This window comes from Ornithodoros turicata, chromosome 1 (assembly GCF_037126465.1).
Source record: "Ornithodoros turicata isolate Travis chromosome 1, ASM3712646v1, whole genome shotgun sequence".
Lineage (NCBI taxonomy): Eukaryota > Metazoa > Arthropoda > Arachnida > Ixodida > Argasidae > Ornithodoros > Ornithodoros turicata.
In genome coordinates, this window is record NC_088201.1 from 57,836,400 (window position 1) to 57,861,883 (window position 25,484).

General features: G+C 44.7%; 1 protein-coding gene across 1 annotated transcript in view; it reads left to right on the forward strand.

Annotated features, from left to right (window-relative positions):
* The window catches only part of LOC135378276 (hemicentin-2-like), a 950,281-nt gene that overhangs the window by 678,724 nt on the left and 246,073 nt on the right, over positions 1-25,484 (forward strand). The window contains exon 3 of the mRNA XM_064611260.1: positions 16,977-17,099. Within this exon, the coding sequence (XP_064467330.1) occupies positions 16,977-17,099 (123 nt within the window). The remainder of the gene's footprint in view (positions 1-16,976; positions 17,100-25,484) is intronic.

The following is a 25,484-nucleotide window of genomic DNA, read 5'->3' on the forward strand; positions in this document are numbered from 1 at the left end:
AGATCGAGCGATTCCGAAACTTAGCTGAAATTATATTCAAGAGTGCTATAGAAACACAGTCGCGAAGTTTCAACCAGAACAACGAAGTGGTTTTCGAAAAATTTGAAGGAATATGCCGTGACAGCAGACGACGGAAGTCGCAGCTGGATTCAACTCCCTCTCATGCAACGTCACATGTGACGTGGTTATGGTATTTATGGTGGCAGGTCGCCCATTGGGCGACCGAAGCGCAATGCACAATACAGTCGGGGGTGTATGCGCTTTGCGCTTGGAAGTTGTCACGCGCGACGTCGTAATGTCTGATAGCAAATTTAGCGATAGTGACGGGTCCCTGTCACTAAGCGGTGAAGATGAGTTCATCGGCGCCGATCGATTGAAGAACCGGGGACGTCGATGAACCTTTAGCTACTGACCCTTTGCCACAACAGCGTGGTTAGCCAGTGAAAGTAGTGGATGATCCGGAATCGATTGACGGGTAAGACTCATCCATAAAAGCGCACTTTTTTGCGTATATATGTTCCGCCTGATCGTGACACCATTCTAAATTGTACAAACATTGCAGGTGCATGTGTGTGTAGCCACTGCTCGCCAATACCAGCATGTGTTATGCGCACAATCCGGAACCTGTTTCGATCCGTCACGTACACATGGTGTTGTATTCTCCTGAAAGGTGTTGTAAGGTTTGTTTTTGTTGCGCAGCTTTTTATTTGCATATAAAAATGTGTGTTTCATGGTACGTTAGGCAAATTTCAGATTTGGGCATTTCGTCATGTATCAGAACTTGGATAGACTGCTGAAGAAAGCTGCTCTCTCTATCCATTCCCGCAAGCGGCAGGAGGTTATCAACGTGATAAGTGAAGGCTTTCCATTCCTGTCATTACACCTGGAGCAAATGACAAAATCAAGGATAAGCTGATCTACGTCAACGTCTTCAATTACCCCTGGCCTACACTCTTAAAAATGAACTTCACCACATAGCACGCTCCTAGCCAACCATCATCTTAAATGATATCGTTATCTGCCCTGATTTGTTGAAAACGTGGGGTGTACGCCTTTTTTGTGACAATTATGAACAGCATAAGTGTCACCAAAAAGGCGTACGCCCCCCGTTTTCAACAAATCAGGGCAGATAACGATATCATTTGAGATGATGGTTGGCTAGGAGCGTGCTATAAGGTGAAGTTCATTTTTAAGAGTGTATGAAAAAAAAAAGCCCTTTTCAGGACCATCCAACATATCTGCATCAAAGACCATGCTTTTGCATCGAATAAGCCCTTATCATCATTGATGATTATAATATTTCATATCAAAAATACCTAGACGTGCATTACGAATGTGCAAGATGGAACAGCCGTATTTTTCCTAATGTTATGGCGCTGTGTTCATGAGCCGATACTGGCTCACATTTTGATTGTGTCAGGGGTTGCACACTAAGATGTCCAGCACGTTGAATATAAAAGATGTGGAAATGTTTAAAACTTTGAAAAATATCAAAAATACCTAGATGTCCATGACAAATGGAACAGCGGTTTGCAACATGTTTACATGTCGTCAGTCTTATTTTTGCTCATGCTACACCGGTGTGTTCATGAGCCCATTCTGGCTCAGATTTTGATTGTGTCAGGGGTTGCACACTAAGATGTCCAGCACGTTGAATATAAAAGATGTGGAAATGTTTAAAACTTTCAAAAATATCAAAAATACCTAGACGTGCATGACAAATTTGTAAGATGGAACAACGGTTTGCAACATGTTTACTTGTCGTCAGTCTTATTTTTGCTCATGCTACACCGGTGTGTTCATGAGCCCATACTGGCTCAGATTTTGATTGTGTCAGGGGTTGCACACTGAGATGTCCAGCACGTTGAATATAAAAGATGTGGAAATGTTTAAAAACTTTCAAAAATATCAAAGATACCTAGACGTGCATGACAAATTTGTAAGATGGAACAGCGGTTTGCAACATGCTTACATGTCGCAGTCCTATTTTTGCTCATGCTACACCGGTGTGTTCATGAGCCCATACTGGCTCAGATTTTGATTGTGTCAGGGGTTGCACACTAAGATGTCCAGCACGTTGAATATAAAAGATGTGGAAATGTTTAAAAACCTTCAAAAATATCAAAAATACCTAGACGTGCATGACAAATTTGTAAGATGGAACAGCGGTTTGCAACATGTTTACTTGTCGTCAGTCTTATTTTTGCTCATGCTACACCGGTGTGTTCATGAGCCCATACTGGCTCATATTTTGATTGTGTCAGGGGTTGCACACTAAAATGTCCAGCATGTTGAATATAAAAGATGTGGAAATGTTTAAAACTTTCAAAAATATCAAAAATACCTAGATGTCCATGACAAATGGAACAGCGGTTTGCCACATGTTTACATGTCGTCAGTCTTATTTTTGCTCATGCTACACCGGTGTGTTCATGAGCCCATTCTGGCTCAGATTTTGATTGTGTCAGGGGTTGCACACTAAGATGTCCAGCACGTTGAATATAAAAGATGTGGACATGTTTAAAAACTTTCAAAAATATCAAAAATACCTAGACGTGCATGACAAATTTGTAAGATGGAACAGCGGTTTGCAACATGCTTACATGTCGTCAGTCCTGTTTTTGCTCATGCTACACCGGTGTGTTCATGAGCCCATACTGGCTCAGATTTTGATTGTGTCAGGGGTTGCACACTAAGATGTCCAGCACGTTGAATATAAAAGATGTGGAAATGTTTAAAACTTTCAAAAATATCAAAAATACCTAGATGTCCATGACAAATTTGTAAGATGGAACAGCAGTTTGCAACATGTTTACATGTCGTCAGTCTTATTTTTGCTCATGCTACACCGGTATGTTCATGAGCCCATTCTGGCTCAGATTTTGATTGTGTCAGGGGTTGCACACTAAGATGTCCAGCACGTTGAATATAAAAGATGTGGAAATGTTTAAAAACTTTCAAAAATATCAAAAATACCTAGACGTGCATGACAAATTTGTAAGATGGAACAGCGGTTTGCCACATGTTTACTTGTCGTCAGTGTTATTTTTGCTCACGCTACACCGGTGTGTTCATGAGCCCATACTGGCTCAGATTTTGATTGTGTCAGGGGTTGCACACTAAGATGTCCAGCATGTTGAATATAAAAGATGTGGAAATGTTTAAAACTTTCAAAAATATCAAAAATACCTAGACGTCCATGACAAATTTGTAAGATGGAACAGCGGTTTGCAACATGTTTACATGTCGTCTGGCTTATTGTTGCTCATGTTACACCGGTGTGTTCATGAGCCCATACTGGCTCACATTTTGATTCGATATCAGGGGTTGCAGACTAACATGTCCAGCACGTTGAATATAAAGGTTGTGGAAGTTGAGTGTTTATGTAGTCATCTTTTATTGTCCCTTATTGTAATGTACGTCCACAGCACTGACCAATTGTGTTAAAATTGGGTTGTTGGTATCGGGTACACTCTTAAACCCGTACCTTTTATTGTAACTTTTAGAAACATGTAACTTCTATATAGACGTAGATTTCGAGATTTCTTATAGGTTACACCACTGTAACGTATATTTAGAGGTTAAAAGCGACCAAGGTCATGTCTTTACAACACGAATAGAAGTTACATCTCGGAAAAAACAAAAACAGCTTGTTGTAACTTATAAATGTACCCTCTACTCCGGCACTGTAACTTCTAAGCGAAATCTCCAACGATAATTTCTTTGTTAGTTTCTTATCGTTGATGTTCTTATCGTTTGTTTTCCTTCTATTTTTCAGCATAATGCCGCGTTTCAGCCTCCCATTCGAGACGACAGTTGAGAATCTACGCTGTAATTTTTTATCTGTTTCAGCGTCATCTATATGTCGACTACATGTTATCAATGCTGTATGAACACAGATTATAAGCTCGCAGTCTGGAATACTGATAGTATGTTTCTTTCTAAAGGGTGGAAAACCATTGTCAATGCCGCAACCACCAAGATTTCCGATTTCGCTGCGTAGCCGAGCCTGGTCTATGTCTATCCACACTGAGAGCGGTTGCCTTGAAACGCTTAACGCTCGTCGTCCGTCCGTTAACAAGTGTAATCTGTTTTAATCAGTGGTTTTCCTCGCGTTTATCATAGTATCGTCAGGAACAACGGAAAAGCTAGATGTCTCTAGCAAACAAGGATATTTTCGGTGTTCTCAGGGGAAAGTGTAGTGAGTGCGAAGATTGCAAAGAATATATAACCGAAAACGAACGTCACCACCGCAGCCCTAATTCACACACTTCATACACTGGGTAAGTGTACGTTTTGTGCTAGGTACGTGCGTTATTTTGATAGCAAGAGCTCTTAGCGCATGTTTGTTGTGATTATGGCAAGCGTTTTGCGGTCCTGCATATGAACGCCACTTACGCTTGCTACTTTTCTGCTCTTACTTGGTCGCCAAGTCAATACACCGGCGTGCATTTTGCGAGCTGCGGATATATGCATCAAGATATATAATTCGCAGCTTCCTACTCGTTGTATTCTTACGATAATGTAAGACTCAATCGCGGAGTGAACGCCTTCCTGCGTTTATGCTGCTTTGTACCTTGTGCTTTGTACCGATTTGAATGGTTCCGTAATTGTTACTCTCATTGCCCAAACTTTTGTTCCCAGGATCCCACATGCAGGTTCACATATACCGTCACCAGCGCAATGCAGTACCTCACAAACTCGTCCCAGAGCGCCTCCAACGCTGGTAACGCAGTAATGTAGTGTCTCCTGCGTTACTGTACACTCATATTCCTCAAGGTTGTGTGCGTTTTATGTAATACTGTATTGCCATTTGCGCTCGCCTCTGCAACACGAACGTGGAATAAATTTTTTTCTGCTGCAATTCTCCATTTCGTTGGGTGTGTTCAGCTTAGCAAACATAGGTCAGTTGTTTTGACTCGCTAGCTTCCTCGCACTTTTATGCATTGCTTCTCACTTAGAAGATAGTTCTTTTTTTCACTTACATGGTAAAGCGACCATGGTTTCTCCTCACATCAGAATCGCACTTGTGCACAATGTGTCACCTCTCGACAGACTTCTGTTTTTGTAATATACATATGTTCAAGATCTCCTTTTCTGCGGGTTCATTTTGGTACCTTGGTGTGTTCTGTAAATGTCTGTCCATATCCCACGCACGGGGTGTTTGTTTTTATTCGCATCACACCAGCGCTCATTTGACAGGTGGGTTACGTTAATTTTCGCAAACTAACCCATCCGTAGTTACAAACATCTCCGACATTTCCTGACGCATGTGTCTGTAACTACGGACCGATTAATTAGCAAAAATTCACATAACCCACCTGCCAAATGAGCGCTACTCTGTTGCGAATAAAAATGAACATCCTGTATAAAAAGCCGCGCGTTGGCGTACCCTTTACGGGCAGGTGCTGGATTGAAGGCCGTAACCTCTAATTAGTGGGTTTCCTTGTAACTTTTATAAAAGGGGTCGCTCAGAGGGTACGTGGTAGCTTCTGAAATAGAGGGTAAAATATTGCGATTTTTTACCCTTTACTAAAGGGTACGGAGTTAAGAGTGTAGTCATAATGATGTTCAAGCAGCAAGCTCTGAGCAACCTGTCGTCCTGTCCTGTCAACAAGGTTGTCTTGTCTTTTGCTGGTTGAACATCAAATGATCACAACACTGATTTGTGGATATAACTTACATATTTATATTATGCAATACTTTTCTCACATCAGCAATGTGCAGGGAAAAATTAAATAGAGCTGTGAAGCCTGCGAATTGGAGTTGTTATATTTGTGACCCATTAATAGGTGTTGGTTCTGGCACAGGAAGGAGTGCCACTCTCATCAGTTAGTGTCAGCTACTGAAGGGGTACAAGACAACATTATTGAGCATAGTTTGGCGGTATACTGCTAAGGTAGGGATAATACCTTAGAGAGGCTATATGCAAAACAAACTGATGTAGCCTGCAATCAAGCAGATCAAGCACTTCCTTCTCGCAATACTACCGAGGTACGCGGGACTGCCGTTTCGTGCGATGCCGACAATTTCTGTACACATCACTTTTGGCTATTATCAACAGAGTAATACTTACAGTTCAATACTGTGCGTATCCACTTCTTTGGACACCGTTGCCGCTAACAGTTGACTGCGTGACGGTCGACATCTTTTAGTTTGAGCTGCGTCCGGCGCCGTCCCATACATATCGTGCTCGCAGAACGTACCTCATATGCATCGTGAACGAAACGTGCGGAGTACGCGCACGCGTGTGACAATCAGACCTTTTGTTGAAGATGCTTCGAGTATGTGACTCCCAACAGGTGCTTTTCTATATCCACTTTCATCACATTGTCGTTTACAAAAGAGTTGTTATACACCCGGGTTACGTTTCCACCACTTCCATACGGAATATTCTTTTCGCAGGTAAGACGAACTAGAAGTGCTCAAAATACCGAACGATACGAGACAAGTTAGTAAATAAGCGTCAACTGCCTTTATTAGGTGGAGTCATCCATGTAAACTCCCGCTCGAAATGAAGATGCGAGACGTATTGACATTGTTGTTCAGCCATATTTTACAATACGCGACTTTCGTTTGACCAGACCACATGCAGCAAATTTATTGCCGTCGCCGTGATCCTCGAGCACCTTTTGGAAGTCGTCTGCTCTCACCGCTGCAAAAAGGCGCGAGAGCAGACGATTTTTTCATCCAATAAGCGGTCTGCCATCGTAGCGGATATCGCTGTTGCCAACAGAAATCGCAATGTGCTGTCGCTGTTCTTATCAACTTAATTCGTTTATTTAATAACCGTGACGATTCTGGACGAGCGAATTCACAGTATTACGTTTTCAGCAATGAGGAATCGAATGGTACGCTTTGTGGATGGGCCAGGGTGTACGAGACCGTCCCTTTAACTCTATATCTTCGTTACTTTTGTGAGTAGCTTAGCAATATCTTACAAACACTTTTAAAACTTAAATTTGGAAGTGACTTCCAAAAAAGTATTTTTCCAAGTAAGTTTTAAAAGTGACTTGTATTCATTTCTTAAGGGGGTAATATTTATTTATTTATTATTCCAGAACCCAAGGGACCACTAGGGTCATAACATGGGTAAACGATACAGCAAAACTGAACAACAGCCTTTGCACACTATTAGTTTAGAAGGAGAACAAACAATAATAATAATAACAATAACAATAGTAATTGAAAGCAATAACGATAATACACTGGCCACAGTAAACTAGCAAGTAAATCTATGTGACAAAAAAGCTATTAATAAAACAAATAGGAAAGTAAATGCCTGTGGAAGGTTACGGGACCTGCGATGTCAATGAATGGAATGGTTGGAATAGTTCGGTAAGATGAAACGGACGCACCGGTTCTGGACTGTCTCAACAAGTGTTTCCAAATATGACTGATGGGGATCCCATATCGAGGCTGCGTACTCCAACTGAGGTCGGACGAGAGTGTTATATGCAATTATTTTAACATTTGTGGGCGCTTGTCTTATGTTACGTCGAAGGAACGCAAGCGAGCAATTGGCCTCTTACAGATGGGGGGTATGTTTATTAAGAAAAAAAGAAAGGAAAGGTTAGCAAGGCAAAGAGCCGGCTTGCTATTCCGAAAAAGGAAAAAGGGGGAAATGGGGAAGGGGGAAACGAAAAAGAAAAGGAAGGAGAAAGAAAAACGAAAAAGGGGAATCAAAAAAGAAAAGGAAGGAAAAAGAAACAATGGGGAATCGAAACAAAGGAAGGAAAGAAAAATAAAAATAAACAAAAAGATAGGAAAAGCAAAGAAAAACAAAAAGAAAGGAAAGAAAGAAAGAAGAGAATAAACACTAGCACAACATTACATGCAGTTCACGAGTCCTGAGACTCGGAGAAAACCGAGGAGAGCGGCAGTGACGGCCCACTGGTTGTGGTGCAAGACGGGGCCAAGAAGAGCGACCAACGAAAAGTAGTTACAGACAATCTGGAGCAGATGGCAGCGGAGGGTGTCTCAATGTTGAAGATGCTGCTGGCAATACAGGAGCTGGTGTGGGATGTCAGCTTCCACTCCACAGACATTACAGTTTGGTGAATTTAGCCGACCCATCTTGAAGAGAAGTGAGGGTGTACAGGCAACACGAGTCGTAGGCGGTGGAGAAGGAATTCTTCTCTACGGCTGCGGTGGCAAGTGGTGACGAACTCCATCAATGGGTCGATAGATGGGTGGGATCAATGGGTGGGAATGAGTTGTAAGTCGTAGTTTCGGCACGGAACTGCTGAGCACATGTGGCACACCGACGGCGTATGTATAGACGGCATGTGGAGGCTGTAAGCGGCAGAGGTGCCAGGGCCGAAGTGTCATCAGACCCAGCGCGTATCGCTACTGCGTCTGCTCGGGTATTTTCATACACGCCTACGTGGCCAGGGACCCATTGAAACGTGATGTTGTAACCAGTGGCGAAGAGTTGATTGAATTTTTGAAGTGTCATGGTATGCAGATCGCTTATTATGCTGGGGCGAGATGACGACAACATATCTAATGATGCCTTGCTGTCGGTAAGAATGACCCACGTTCCGTGCCCGGATTCGGCACAGATGGCTAAGATGTGGTCCTTCTATGAAAGGTTAGAGGAAAAAGTAAGGCCCAGGCACTTGCACGATGGGGAAGGGTAGAGAAAATGATTGGAGATAGAGTAGGTAACAGTTACAGGTTGTGGGAAACGGGTGAAACGAGCAAATACGCACTTCGGCAAGCTGAGTTCATTTGCCAAACTCTGCACCATTCACCATTAATATTGCCTTGAGCCTCAGCGTGCAACAAAGGGGACAAACCGGGACAAAGAACAGACACGATGGAGTCACTGTACTCGTGCCTGTTCTTTCCGTCCCGGTTTGCAGAGTTCGAGGTAACTCGTTAAAAGTAATTCGTTACTGTAACTATGTTCCTTTTTTTGGTAACTTGTAACTTAACTCGGTACTTTTGCACCGTGGTAACTTTCAGAGGAACTCGTTTCTCTTTCAGGTAACTTTGCCAAAGTAACTTAAGTTAAGTTCCAAGTTACTTTTAACTCGCTTTTCACTCACGTCCATATATTTTCTTGCTTACGCTCCGGTTCCTTCATGGCATTTTTTGCCATGAAACGTGATATTCAATCAATGACAGTATTTTATTCAGGAAGTAAGAACCGCTGCCATTGAAATGAAGCTGAACCATTGGGAGTACTTCCACAGGGAGTAAGATGCAAAGCGTTCGAATAGACCTCTACCAGAGAAACGTCATCATGACATTGGTAGACAGACTGAAACCGAAACAAATCGGGAGGAGAGGGCTGGGTTCCACGAACAGGCACTTGTTCTCTGCCTCCCATTGAAAGAAAAGCAGGACCGAAGGTCGCGTCCCTTTAAGGGACCATCGTAATCCCCTCAAGACCGTGGCTTTCGGGCGCAACCTCGTTCACCTCTAGCTTCGAGCGTAGTTCAATTCTACCAAATTTGTGATGCTGTCGAACACTATGACGTCATTTGTTTACAAACAGGGAGAGGTCTATTGTTGGACATAAACGAAAACGATCTGAGCGTGTTGCACTCCTCCGCAGGCAACTCAAGGTCTAAGACAACTGCTCATGCGCGCTGCACCTGCGTAATGCTATCTTGTGTCCGAAGTAACTTGGAAGTAACTCGTTCTTTTTTTAAGTAACTCAGTAACTGCGAGTTACGTTTCAGGCTGAAGAACTTCATTATTAACTTAGTTACATTTTTCACACGGAAACTTGACTTTTAACGAGTTCTTTTTGGCGGGTAACTTCTCAATCTATGCCGGTTTGTCCTGTTCGTTGCTTCATCATTTGTTAAGTTACTCCTAAGATACTCCCTTTCATTATTTTTGGGGTGGGGTTGGGGGTGGGGGTGCTTAACTTCTTGTGTTTTAGTCTGGCGCTATATATGCCGCTTGAATCTGCAGACATTTCATCCCAGATATTCCAGGATAACCGCGCCCTTTTCCGACGCCTGCAACAGCGGGCATCGGTTTAGTGGGATAATGTACTCTCTATTGCTCTTAGCGTGGCGCACACGAACTCACGGCACAACGTTGTTCCTGCGGCGCCTCTGCACCTATACCCATGAGACACAGCGCAGAATTTTAAATTAATTTTCGCACCTTTCTTCGCTGTGGAGAAGCGCTCCTAATAACAGGCCCTGTTCTATCCAAGATCCATTTGCATTTCATTAAATTATTTTGTTGTCCGAATTTTAGTACAGGTTAGGGGCTTGTCTGTACATCCGCTTTTTTTTTATTTCCTGAGCTTCGCGGGTGCGGCACTTTCACCGAATGCAAAATTGAGAGCACTTCAAAACGGCCTATTCATTTGCCTAGTGTATTGAGTCGCTTATTCTGCTAACAGAGCACGCGCGGCATTGACGTGGTAATCTATACTGGCTACGCCTCCGGGAGTAGAATTTTCAAGAACAAAGCATGCGCTCCCTATACCTGTCCTCTACACGCATTTCGCATCGTCCAGTTGCGTCGTACATAGAATAGGTCTCTTATTTTATCGGTCGAGGGCGTACTGTTTTCTCGAATGTCGCGGTTGCGAACAGAGACTGAGCTGGTGTGTGCATTGCAGTTCCGAAGTTTTTCGGGGCGTCGTCAACCACCAGAGTGGCGACAATTTATCGCAGTTCCATCTCAGGTCAAGATGCTGCGTTATTTTTGGAGGTCTTCCAATGAGAGTTTAAAATACCCTGCCTGTTCCTGCTACGAGCGTGGAACGAATGGTGCTGGTGGTAGTGGACGTTGTGGTGCTCTCGAAACAGATGGTGGTGGTGGCGGTGGTGCTCCCGAAAGAGCTCGCCGTTGTCAGAACTACACGGTTTGACACGCACCTCGCCAACCATCATACCGAATGGCACCGTTCACTCCCCTGATATGTATAGCGATGTTAACCGTCACAGGATGGTGGAGGTGGCGAGACGAGCTTGCTGTTCTTGGCCTCACTCATGTGGGCAGCGTCACGACTGTAGTCAGGATGAGATAATATGATATGATAACAGATGTTGGAATGATCATGGCCGGAAGGTAAGATGTAGGTCGGTCACTGCCAGGATAGGTCAGGAGTCCGAACGAAGAAACTGTCTCATGGTCTTTGGGCCAGTCCAGACTCCTGGAGAAAGCAGACTGGACTGGGCTGCGAGTTTCTGAGTGTCTTTTAGTGAAAGGGCCTCTGGGCTGTGGGGCATCATCCAGCGTACGATTCCTGCAGTGTTCTTGGCATTGCTTCCGCACCACAGCGTATGCACTATAATGAAGCAGGATGTGTTCGATAATGTCGGTTTGCTGACAGTGCGTCCAACTTGCGTTCCCCGAGAGAGCCAATCTTGTATAATTGTGATTCAGTGAAAGCGCTTCCTGTTCACAACCTGAAGAGCAGAGTTTGTCTATTACGGGAAAGTCCTTTTGACGGGAAATCTAGTCGATGATTCTGCAGGAATTCCTGGAACCCAGTGTGCTGTGTAAGTACTGTCTCATTGAGAAGAAATTTTCTGTCTGTCTCCTGGGGTTGGCAAACTGGGGCAACTGCTGTGGTGCGCAGCAGGTGCGAGTTGGCCCGCTTTTTCGTTGCCACTGATGCCGACGTGAGACAGGACCCATTGCAGGGAGACGTCTCCACCGATTGACTTGTGTTGGGCACATATGTTCTAATTCAGCACGCTAAAATGCCATTGCACGTGCGATGCATCACCATTTGGAGAGTGCTACGCTAGTCCGTCACTAGTCCTTTTCACGCACACACGCTGGTGTTCACAGACGGCTCCGTTGACGCCGAGTGTAGGAGCGCTACTTCCTGCTTCTTTATACCATGCTTAAATGTGGCATGACAGCGAAACAAAGATGGATTCCCAATATGCTCTACAACTGCTGAGCTTCTGGCAATGCTACATGCAGCAGCTGCGGTGCGGCTCAAAAGAAGTTGCGGTACGCAAGGTCAAGAACTTTCACGTTTCTTAACTCATGAACGCTTCCACTTGAACGCGGAACCAAGGAAATTATTCGTAGACTCTTCAAACAGCTTCAATACACTCGTTTTAAGACATATTCGAGAAATCCCAGAGGGCATTGCAATTTATGGAACTTAAATTAAATCATTCAAGGAAAAAAGGTTCAAAATACATGGCGCTTACACGGGCCGTGTAGGCGTACGCTTCACCTAACACACGGGTGTAACAGGTGAAGCACGCTTTACGTCGTGTCCCTAATTCTTGGGAATGTCACCAAGGCTGTCATCCTCACGGACTCGCGAAGCGCTCTCCACATGGCGAGGGATCCCACGTGCAATAGCATTCTTACCCGCTGTATCAAAACGCCAACTGCCCGACACACGTCAATATGTGGCGGCATCGCCCTGCAATGTGTCCCATCCCATGTCGGCATCAGTTGCAACGAAAAAGCAGACCAACTAGCATCTGCTGCGTACTACAGCACTGGCCCCAGTTTGCAATCGCGGGAGAGAGTGGCAGAAAATTTGTTCTCAATGAGATAGTACTTACACAGCATCCTGGGATCCAGGACATCCGGTAAAGTCATCGTCTTGATCTCGTATTGAAAGGACTTTTCCGCAGTACACAAACCCTGCTCTTCAGGTTGCAAACAGGAAGCGCTTTCACTAAATCACAATTATTCAACACTGGCTCTCTGGACAGCGCAAATTGCAGACACTGTCAGCAAATCGAAACTATCGAACACATCCTGCTTCATTGCCGTGCATATGCTGCGGTGAGGGAAAAATACCTTGGACACTGCAGGAATTGTAAGCTGGATGATGTCCTATATCCCATGGGCTCTTTCACGCAAAGACACTGATGTACGTAGAGTGGGAAACGTCAGGTCCAATACTAGAGCAGACAATTGGAAAACAGCAATGAAGCTTCAAAAATTTGTCGCCTAGGATAACGCGAATACAACGTGCTCACGAGAGAGAGGCTATATGGTGTATCTGCAGGAGAGTGCAGGCTACAGCTGGCAACGAGGCGAGACTAAGGACTTAAAGTGCAGCTCCGCTGCTGTTCCGAAAGTATGAAGACGTTGTGATATTCAGAACCGTGGTCCCAACTTCATTCATAAACGCACATTGCTTTCCAAATTTCCATACTCCTTCGTGAGAAATTTGAGAAAAACTACCGGGCGGCAGTTCCACTTGTGACGTCATACTTGGAACTCCGCGGATTGGATAGCCACACCTAGCCAGCTCTGCCTGACAACCAGTTTGTGTTTACACTTTGTCATGGCCGCTGTATCGTGCTGAAACAGCTGTCACGAGCTATCGGGGACCACCGCACCGTTTTATCATGTTTCTTATAAGGAATACTTCGTCTTCGAGCACGTTCTCGTTCTCAATAGCTTTGGTGGTGCTTTCTGCACGCGCAGCAAGTCCGCGCATAGTGCGCTGCCAAAGCTATTGAGAATGCGTAAGTGTACGTCACACGTTAGGTGTTAGGTCTTGTTGGTAGCATGAAGCACAGTGCGGGCACAGAATGTCCGCTCACGACGGCCGTCGTTGCACAACGAGGCCATCCTGTAAAGCTTGTTAAAGAAGACCGGCAAAACTATCTTTGAGGCTATTAACGACAGCAATTATCACGGAACACACCCAAAACATTCACCTTCGCCCATAGATCTCCGCCATCGCATCGACGATTTGGCGTTAGCCAAGCCACGAGCGCGGCTAAGCCAGGACGAAGCCGGGATTGGTCAGGGTTTGCCGACCACAGGACCGCCGTGCCAGGAAAATTTAAAAAATTGTTTTCTTAAAAACTACAAACAAATGGGTGAAAATTTTTCACATGTATGCTCCCTGTGCGGAAACGAACGCACAGCCCAAGCATGGCTCCATTCTGTCGCAGTCGAAAATCGGCGGAGCTGAGCTTTAAGGAGACTAAGAAGGAACTTAACAGAAATGCCCTCACATATTGAAGACGCCCCTGCGGAAAAAAATATGCATAAACGGGGCCATCGCGAACCATTAGGGGTCACTAGATCAACGATCCACCAAGTGCAGAGTATATAGCGTAGGTACACTGATGAACCTAATGACGCGATGGAACCAGCGGCACTGTGCAAAACACGATGGATTTAATGACGCATCAAAAGAAGCAGGAACTGCGACGAGTGGGAGAGAAAGGTGTGCCTTTCAACATTCCACGAATTCCTTGCCTTTCGCTACAACAAAATCGTGCAGGGAAAGTTGCCTTGAAAAATACGCACCAGGATCCCGTGACAGCATTCGGGCCTCCACTCTGTTTGCTTTGGACGTGTAGAAAATTACATTGATGGAGGCACGCGTTTCTTTTCTTGGGTGGGAATTGCAAGAGAGGAAATGGGAGCAAAAAGCTCTCGACTAGAAGAAAGGTTGGCATCGTGGGTCGGGAAGTGTTATAATAAGTGGCAAGGGCGGCCACCGAGCCAAATATACCCTTTGCGCTGCGGGGTACATTAAATACAAACAGATAATCGTAGCACAGTGTTAGAAAATTGGCTAGAAAACACCTCTTGACACCCAATGAATGTGACGAGGAAGCGCGAAGAAAGACAGGCAAAAAAGTCAGAGAAAGTAGTGCAATAAGCAGGTAGTGTAAAGGAAAACTCGGCATCAGATTTACTCATGCAAGGTTTGACGGGCATTCCCCAGAATATTCCAGCGGAAGGTGCGCAAAACATCATAACTTTACACTCTTAAAACAGAACTTCACCGCATAGCACGCTCCTAGCCAACCATCATCTCGAATGACATCGTTCTCTCCTCTGATTTGCTGGAAACGGGAGGCGTACGCCATTTTTGTGACAGTTATGAACTGCATAAGTGTAAAAAAAAAGGCGTACGCCTCCCGTTTTCAACAAATCAGGGGAAATAACGATGTCATTCGAGATGACGGTTGGCTAGGAGCGTGCTATGCGGTGAAGTTCATTTTTAAGAGTGTATGCTGTCACGTGAGGACGACTGACGGCCTGGGGAAATGTTGCGTCCTGGGCATACTTCTAAGGGAGCTGTCGAGACATATGTCTGAAAGCGTCTGAGGAAAGCCCAGGAAAACCCTAGACAGCATAGCCGGCACCGGGATTCGAACCCGGGTACCTCCCGTCTCGACGTGACATGGCCAGCACGCTAACCACTGAGCCACGCGAGCTGTTGTCATATCTTTTCATGTACTTTTAACAATAGCGAATCATACATACTGCGGCTCAATCACAAGTTTTGTAGAAGCCGACAGCGCCTGCTATGTGTGCAGAGTGCTACTCGCAGCATTCCGGAGCTGTGTGTGTGTGTGTGTGTGTGTGGACACACACGCACGCACGCACGCACGCACGCACGCACGCACGCACGCACGCACACGCACACGCACACACGCACGCACGCTCGCACGCACACACACACACACACGCACACAGGGTACACATAAATGGGATGATGTGGTGTGTGGTGGGTTGAGCAAAACAAGAAAAGGCATAGTATTCAAATTGCCCTAAACTTTTTGTGGAGTGACTTGAAGCGCATAGAATGTATTTCAAGCGAGTGAAAGGTTAAAGTGGGTTGTAAAAGTCGTGTAATTTGCACGCTTTCTGCTTTTTTGTCCCTGAGCAAAATAAATAACTCCATATTACTGTCAGACACACGTACGTTCCACAAATGTTGAATAAACCGCTAGCAATGAAATGGAATGAAAGACTACAGAATCGCACCAGGGCGACCTACGTCCACATTTTTTGTTCCGTCTACGAGTAGAAAGCGTCCGGTGCACTGGCGAAAACAGCCGTGATAGGTTTTCCATTGACAGAATGGCGTAAATGCAGGCTAGCTGGTTGATAAATTCCATGATAGGCAAGCCTGAGCGATGGGCAAGAACACGTAAACAAACACGAACACGAAGGCTCATTTGAGCCTTCATGTTTGTGTTTGTTGACGTGTTCTTGCACATCGCTCAGGCTTGCCTATCATAGGTTTTCCATGTACATTATCACAGTACCATTCCATTCTGCTTTGTGTTTTGCATTCTGTTTTGCTTCTCTCTGCTGGACGTTTTATGCTTTATAAGTATTAGTAATTTATAGTAGCCGCTCCTTTAAGTTTTACAGCGATGACTGCATCAGGGAGGTTTAGCGGCGTTGACGGCGATTATGGCGAGCGTACACTCTTAGAGATTAACTTATTGCATAGCATGCTCCTAGCCAAGCATCACCTCCAGTGATATCGTTATCTGCCCTGATTTGTTGAAAACAGAAGGCGTACGCCTTTTGTGTGACAATTATGCACAGCGTAAGTGTCACAAAAAACGCGTACGCCTCCCGTACAAATAATAGGCGCGTGCTATGCGGTGAAGTTCATTTTTAAGAGTGCAAAGTTAACCTTTGAGTTTGAGTTTGATTATGGAAAAATAACGGAAGATATTGAATTCGTCACCTCACGAATTCTGCTACTCTCACAAACGAAATGAAATGAATCAAAGGAAAAAGAGAACTGAAAAGGTGAAATAGAAAAACCGTTTAACCGTGAAAACATCGCGCTCCATTGAGGGAATGTCATATAGCTATCGCTAGCACTTCTTCACACACTGTGGGCGAAATTTGTGTTTTTTTAGAGGAATGCAGTCCAAAGAAGAAGATTATGACGATGAAAAACTTGATTATGATTTTAATTTGAAGTAACTCTAATCATGCGAGTGTAGATTGTTCTGTTTGTTTTGTGGAATTCTTGAGGCGTCCGCTTCTTTCAGCTACTGTAAATGAATTGAACAAACTTTTAGTGGCGTTTCTTTCCACCAAACACTCTGGGAAGCTATTAAGTGCTTTCTATTGCTGAATTTTCTTGACGAAGAAAGTGACTGACTTAAATGAGTCTACCGTCAGTGCTTCATCTTTCTAGCGCTTTAACAAAATCTTTATTAAGAAAGCGCTGCAACTACGCTAGTAATAATCATTTCCTACTCATATTATTGTGCTATTTTGTTTCGTTGCAGTTCCCCCGGAAAAGCCACGAATTAGATGCGTCCCACTCACTGAATCCCCATGTGATGTGTCTGGCGTTATAGGACCTTTCAAGGAGGGAACGCGGCTTGAACTTCTGTGCGAAGTTCGCGGTGGTAAGTTAGATGTTTTTATCATCCATGTGCACGCAGTCGTCATCGCGTTACAGGGTAGGCAAAAGACGCAACGCAATTCCCCTTTGAAATACGCTATTAACTCTATACTGTTATCGGAGCTATGCAACAATGACCAGTGAGCCAGACAATTTTGACGCGAACCGTAATACTCCACGACCGTATCGCGAACCGTAACACTCCATAGAAGAGTCAAGTCTACCGAAGTCTGCGTCGGTTCGAAATCGGCTTTTAGATTGAACTCCCATGACGAACTACACTCTTAGAAAAAAGGGTGGAGCAGTTACACCTTTTAGGAGGTAATAGTTGTCGCATATGTTGTGCCTAAAAGCTTACAAAGTTCTACCTGCTACCTCAGTCTCTGTCAAGAATGATAGGGCTACCGCTTCTGATTCGGTGAGCGAGGGGGGCGTACGCCTTTTTGTAGGAATTTCGATACATGATAATTGGTTTTACCACACTTTTACACCCTTTATCAGACGGTATGTTGACCTAGGTGGTAACCATAGAAGTTACCACGTTTTCACACCCTTTTCTCTGAGAGTGTATGATGTTGAGGTCGTCGAAAAATGCAACTTCGCGAGGCAAAATCGTCTTTCTATAGTATGACACAGTCACCATACCCTGAATAGATGGTATGAACCGTTGTATGCGCATTCGCCAGCAGGTGTATCAGGTTGGAAATGGTCAAGGCTACAAGTGGCAAACCCGAAATTTCCCGAAACCGTGATGCAGTGAATTAACGAACAGAAGACTGTTCGGATGCAACAGATATTCAACTCCACTCTGTTTCCCTGAGGCTTCGCTGTGAAGTCTCATCAAAGCGCTGCAGCAGTGCACCTTTACAGGAAGTTTACGTTGGGACGAGGTTGAAGTTTTAAGTTTATCACGTAATACGACCTTCTATGAGTTTCTACAGGACCCTCAAAAATATGCAGCGTGTCCGCAAACCTCTGTGAAACTACTCTATTAATCTCGCGTGGTGCCAGACATGCGTCGATTTGATTTCATTTGATGTAAGGAAAAATAAAATCGGGAGCCACGCGTTGTCGAGTTGCTTTCTTCCTCTGTGAACTCGCATAGGATGCAGTTATGCATTAGAGCATGCATGCGCAGTTCGGTGAGGTGCATGTAGGATCCCAAGCAGCACAACATCTTGGCCCAATTTTGGACCAATATTGGCAATACTGGCTCAATATTGGTCCAATCTTGCTCCAATATTGGGCCGATATTGCCAGTATTGATTCGATATTGGCAATACTGGCGCAATATTATCTTGGTCGAATACTGGGCCGATATTGCCAGTATTAGTTCAATATTGGCAATACTGGCTCAATATTGGTCCAATCTTGGTCCAATATTGGGCCGACATTGCCAATATTGGTCCAATATTGGCCAAGATGTTGTGCTGCCTGTGATGCGAACGGGAGAAGGGGGTGGTAAGTTTGCTCTGAATCAGGGTACTAGTTGGTGAACACTTAAGTTAAAAATGCTAGCAGCGCGCAGCATGCAATGACACAGAGATGCTTTGCAATGGGCGAGCGCCTGAAATTGTAGCACCTACCCACATATTATGCGCCCCGGAACGCGCAAAATGAAACTGGTATTTTGTTTATCCGTTCCGAACATGTTGAAATTCGGATGTAATGTATACCGGTAGTTTCAGTTAAATCCCCGGGCTAAATAATTCGCGAACCGGTGCACCAATCGAATAACTTTCTTTTTTACAAGTATCTGTCCAATACCGCCTACAAGATGCGCACCGCGTAAATGAGCGGGAGGTGCTCGTTATTTAATAAAAATTCAAAAGAGTTTCGTGAAAAAAGCTAACTTCTAAAGCAGGGTGCCGTCGGCATTAAAATGGGTACTACCCCTTCTGGGACCTTCAGTAGATGCCTTTTAGAGAAAAATCTGCAACCGAAGCGGGTCATTTGTTGCAGTAATTAATTGGTTTCGGTTTACATATTTTTGTCGCGGCTGGTCGCGGTGAAGCGCAAAAGGACGCTCTTTCACTCCCATGTCCACCAATGAATTACACCAATGAATTACGTCCTTTTGCGCTTCCCCGCGACCAGCCGCGACAAAAATACGTAAACCGAAACCAATTAATTACTGCAACAAATGACCCGCTTCGGTGGCAGATTTTTCTCTAAAAGGTGTCCACCGAAGGTCCCAAAAGGGGTAGTACCCATTTTAATGCCGACGGCGCCCTGCTTTAGAAGTTAGCTTTTTTCACGAAACTCATTTGAATTTTTATTTAAATAATGAGCGCCTCCCGCTCATTCACGCGGTGCGCATCTTGTAGGCGGTATTGGACAGATACTCGTAAAAAAGAAAGTTATTCGATTGGTGCACCGGTTCGCGAATTATTTAGCCCGGGGATTTAACTGAAACACCCGGTATACGTATGTCAAAAACTCTACCCCAGTCTGCACTGTCAGTGTTTTCATGCGTCTACACTCTTAAAAACGAACTTCACCGCATAGCACGCTCCTAGCCAACCATTATCTCGTATGATATCGTTATCTGCCCTGATTTGTTGAAAACGGGAGGCGTACGCCTTTTCTGTGACACTTATGCTATTCATAATTGTCACAGAAAAGGCGTACGCCTCCCGTTTTCAACAAATCAGGGCAGATAACGATATCATTCGAGATAATGGTTGGCTAGGAGCGTGCTACGCGGTGAAGTTCATTTTTAAGAGTGTAGCATTTTTCCCTGTTTAAGTCATTTATGGGAGCAACAAACTCTGCACCTTCGTTTGGATACGCGTTTTTGTTTGTGTGTCTCTGAGAAGTGAAGTTTGTAGAGGACCACACAAACCCCAAAAGTACACCGTGCTGGAGGCGCCCTTTATAGACGGAAACCTCGCGATAGTTCCCATCGAGAAAGCTATGGTGGCCGTTCATGAGATGGCATCGTCTATAAAAAATATTTCTAGCCGAGCACATAAAACGTCCGCTGCATAATTTCCCGAAACACCATTTCGCGTGAAGATTCAACGATTCGTGTAACAAATAAAATTATTGGCGACGTTTCATCATCTACCCACACTCTTAAAAATGAACTTCACCTCATAGCACGCTCCTAGCCAACCATCATCTCGAGTGATATCGTTATCTGCCCTGATTTGTTGAAAACGGGAGGCGTACGCCTTTTCTGTGACAATTATGAACAGCATAAGTGTCACAAAAAGGCGTACGCCTCCCGTTTTCAACAAATCAGGCCAGATAACGATATCATTCGAGATGATGGTTGGCTAGGAGCGTGCTATGAGGTGAAGTTCATTTTTAAGAGTGCAGGAACCACTGCGTAGTTGCCAGAGGGGCGGTGCGTGGCCGAGGACACAAGCAGCAGGAAGGCAATCGCGTTGCGCGAAGGGAAGAAAGAAGTGAGGGCGATAATTGAAATCCGGGAAATGAGGCGTAAAAGGGATAGTGTGTCAGTTCAACCACCGCAGAACTCTCTGGATGAAACCCGAACTTCAAGACGACGGTACCCAAGAGGAGAGGTAAGATTGTAGATAATTGGACGAGAGGAGAATCTATAAAAGGCTGCGAGGACAAGACTGGAATTGTGCATAGGCAGACACCTGTTCGGAAATAAATCAGCTGATAGAAAGAGAGACAGCTGTGTTCGTCCTTTGCATGTGCTTTCACACGCATCCTAAGTAGCACAATGTACTGAAAGTCGAGTGCAATAGGGGTGGACGGTATGTGCCTTGTTCTTTAGTTTCACGAGTCTGTTCAGAGCCTTCCACCTACCTGTCCACCCCTATCGCACTCGACTTTCAGTACATTGTGCTGCTTGGGATGCCATGTACCCCTGGGATATTAACCAACGAGACAGCCTCCAGTATATGATTACTGTATTTATTTTGTTGTGGAACACATTGTGTATTGGAAACAATACAGAAACAGTACTTGCCAGAAAAATTATTTACTGTGAAATAGGGTGAGCAGACTAGCGAATGATCATTTAAAGAGATTGTTCTTTTCATAATATTATAATAAAGGTCAAGGATCAAATAATTGGAACGCAGAGCATTTGGTGCTTGGTAATAGACTGTCTAGAGAAAAGCCGTGAAGCACTCAAATACAATATGTTTATTACAAAAATAAAATATCTGGTTTGTGAATGAACAACTGAAGTGCAGATAGTCGGCATCATGAATGCAGCCTTTGATAGGGCGTCTGTAATTTTAGGACCTGTGGGAAGTTTTAAATTTTCTTAGCCTACAAATCTGGGCAATAAATCGAACGTCTTACCTTACCATTTTCACTTTCTTGAGGAGCAGGTGTAGCGCTCCCTTTGCTAGCAACCATTTCACCACCCATGGCCACATGCCCGAAACCACCAATTATAGCTCTCTTGTCTCAAGAGAGAGCCCTATGTGTGCTAATACTATCATTTTGATAAGATAGCCAATGGCCCGCTTAATTTCGGCGTTTAAAATCCAGAATGGTCGTTCCCTTGGTTGCTCACCCTAGTACTTTCTGGCACTGCATTCGAACCACCGAATAATTAAAGTAAACAGCATCGAACTTCCCTGTATCTAAGTATGAGAGGAAGCTCCCCACTCCACAAAAAATACCCATCAACGACAACACAAAGCAGTACAAAGGCAACAACAGCAGTATATACAACATGCACGTGTCTCCAACAGATTAGATGACGTGCAGGTCGTTACAAAAAATTCCCAGAAATGACAAGCCACGACATGCTTGACCTCCGCCAGCCAGCTGTACGCTCGCTAAGCGTTGCATTAAAGTGCCCGGGAAGAAAAGAACGTTCGTCTCTATGCAGTAGTGGTTCCCATAGCTGAGTTGAAAGCCACATAGCGAAAGAAGCAAATAGAATGCTTGGTTCATGGGGATGCAGTGTCATCACGAGGCAGGGCAGTCGACAGAAAATAAGAAGGGGCGAGAAAGACTTAAGCATCTTCCCTGTGGCAGTAAAGATAACGGAAGCCTCATCTTGTACACTAATGGTTAAGTCGTCCGGATAGCTTATGGGCTGCATCGCAGTCGTGATACCCATGGCTTAAATTAAATGGCAGTAGACGGGGGTGGTAGTTAAGGTAGAGAGAATGAATATTGCTCCTTCATATTAGGGCTTCATACACTTACGTCAAGCGGTTTAGAACAGCGATACACCCTCGGCACTTTGTAGAAATGGGAGCTGCCTCTGTAAACGCCTTTGCGAAGATGAGCCGGGACGATGTCGTCCTCCCGGCTGACACACCTTATGTGTAAATCTACATTGAAATTCTGTTGTAACAAGAAGGAAAACTATTTTTATACGCCAATAATTACTCTGGCTAATTGAAGAGTACACCATCGCCACCTTTAACCGTAGCGCGGGAGCGCGTGGCCTGCTTGCATGCCAGTGCCACTTTGCGTCGACGCTGGGGCGAGCTGGGATGTAGACTCTGTGGCCCTGGTACACGAGCACCCCCTCTCAACGGGGACTCGGCAAGCACGCACAGATCACTTACGCAGTTATCAACTGTGCAGGCACTTCAGCGATAAGAAAATCAGTGAATATACAAAATCAGTAATAATATCAGCGCGCCTTTTGAGTATTTGCATCCATCCAAACACATTAAATCTTTCCTCAGCACCACTCAGAAATCTTTCCTCAGCACCATGAAACAAAATAAAAATTTCTGTGATAACACATATCATAGTGAACAGGAGGCTCAGAGCAAACATGGGTGAGCCAACAGTGTTTGCATACGCCTCAAAATTGTTTCATAATATTGAGCCCCTCACGCTTGCCCTTCCGCAAACCGGCATTTAGATAAAACGTTATAGATAGCGCACACGCGCGGTTGGTGTGCCTGTTGGGCGAGAGCGTTAGGTGACACTGCAGGGCAGATGATCAAGGTGATCCATCCTGCTACGCCGATTTCCCTGAGCTCATCCCGTCGAGAGGCGATGCCCGTGTACCATGGCCCTAGAGTCTCCACCCCAGCATCGACGCAAGGCGGCGCTGGCATGCAAGCTGGCGACGCGCGATAGGGTTAAATGTGACGACGCCTATGTGTGACGTACCTATGCAATCATTATTGCACCACAAGTTAGCAGCTCATTTCAAAAATATTGCAGGTGTACAGGATGAATTAGCAATCATTACACGTTTCGATCAAGTCGTAAAAATAAAATACAACACATCAACCTTTGCATACTGATTTGTGCCAAGATTTATCATGTGTGTGTGTGGGTTTGTATTTTTCCCCAACGCCATTGCAACGTAGCGAAAAAAAAAAGACCAATTCGAGTAGATGGAGAGCGTGTTGGTTTACAGTTAACATGACGAGAACGCGAAGGGATGGAGCCAAGACACAGACGGCGAGACAAGGCAAGAAGTGAACACCGTCCGTGTCTTGTCTCTGTCCCTCCGCGTTCTTGTCACGTTAAAAAACGAAACAAAACAGAAAACAAGCCAAATGTCGCATCACGCATTTTGAACGGCCTATCTCGCTCAAAAACCGCGATTTTGTGTGCGTTTGTTTGAGAGAGAGTGGGAACAACAGTGAAACCATGTTGGACAGGACGGTGTGGCACTAAAACGAGAGTTGTCTGAACACGACTTTCTCAAATATTTTAGAGAAACAAGATAATAGAGAGATGGACCTGTATAATTACACACATCTGTGGATGTACCACCTTTAATAAAGATGGGAATTACAAGGGCCTTTTTCCGTAACGATGGGAAAGCCGAGGCGTGTAATGACTTATTAAATACTACCGTTAGTGTGAGGCTAAGCACTGCATCAGATTAATCGACTTCAATGCGAGAAAGGGTAGTATTACGTGCAAAATCGCAAGACATGAACCAGCCATGTATTCTGGTAACCGGCGCGAAAACAGAGGAAAAATAATCAGCGAACTTGTCACATACTGCGGGCGTCTTTCCTCCACTCCAATGTGAGATGGTGAAGGCTCCTCATGCGTCGAAGATGCCGCCACAGTGCCGCCTCATGCGTCGAAGATGAGCTTTAACTTGCGGAAACAAAAACACATGTATCGGGTGACCCTATCGGAACTACCCTTATCTTGTGTTTCATTTTCTGTTAATCTTTTTCCACGACGCAAGAGGTGACAGACGGGTCTCCGAAGATGCGCAATGAACAAAATAAAGAAAAAAATGGTGTTCCTTCACGATTTTTTTTGCGGACGATCTACCGAACGGATTTTTGTTCTGAAAACGGCTACAATGTCAGGTCACCGAAAGGAACAGATGTTCTCATTGGGACAACTTCGTAGCTTTTATAATTAAAAGGTTAATTAACGATTTTTAGGTAATTAGTCATTTGAGGGTCGAGCAACATATGGCCAAGAGCATCCGCCGGCCCAGAGATGGTAGAAGTGAAAACAGCATGTCTATAGCCCTTATAGTTTTTAATGAAAAATCTGTATCGCCTAAAAAAAGACACCCTGTAAATATCCGATCGTGCGCGGGTGTGCTTATCTTTCCCCGTGCGTAGCGATGTCGGCCTGTCTTTGGACCGGCTTGTTACTGAGGACAAAAAGTGGTTCTGTACTCTGTACAACTGAACGCGGAAAAGGGTGTACTGCATGCCTGTATCATCCGCCCCTGCTGTCGCAGAGCCCGATCTCCACCAGATGAAAGTAATGTTGTCAGTCTGGTGGGATAAGAAAGGCCCTGTGGTGCACTACGAATTGAGATCATGAAACGGTCACTGCTGAAAGATACTGTCGCCAATTTAAGCGGTTAGGCGATGCCATCAGAGAAAGGCGGCCTGTACTGGCAAGTAGAAAGGGCATTGTCTTCCATCGTGACAACGCTCGGCCCCACACTGGAATGGTCACCCAGCAAAAAATAAGCATCCTCGGTTAGGAGGTTCTGCCCCGTCCTCTCCGGACCTTTCCCCTTCGGTCTACTATTTGTTTACGTCCATGCAAAATTATTTGAAGAACAAGCGTTTCACTCCCCACGATGACATCTCCCAGGCCCTTGATGATTATTTTTGTTCTCAGGACGAGAGCTGTTACAGAGACGACATCGAAAAACGTCCTGGAAGAGGGCAGCAAGTAGTACATAACAATGGAAACTATATCCAGGTATAGATGTGCTGAAATAAAAAATGCGACAGCATTAATGTTTGCTCCTTAGAAGGGACATTATTTTCCCTGATACCCATAGATATACGCAATGAACATTTAAGCAATCTAGCAGGGCCAAATTCTGAAGCATGAAGCGCACGAGTGCTCCTTCCAGTTGATGCGTCTTCCTCGTTGTGAGCGATGTATTAACGTGCGCTGAATTTTAAGCTCCTGTAATCAACGATGCCGCGAAATTAAAGTTAGTAATCGCTTAAATGCACACCATTAGTTTTCA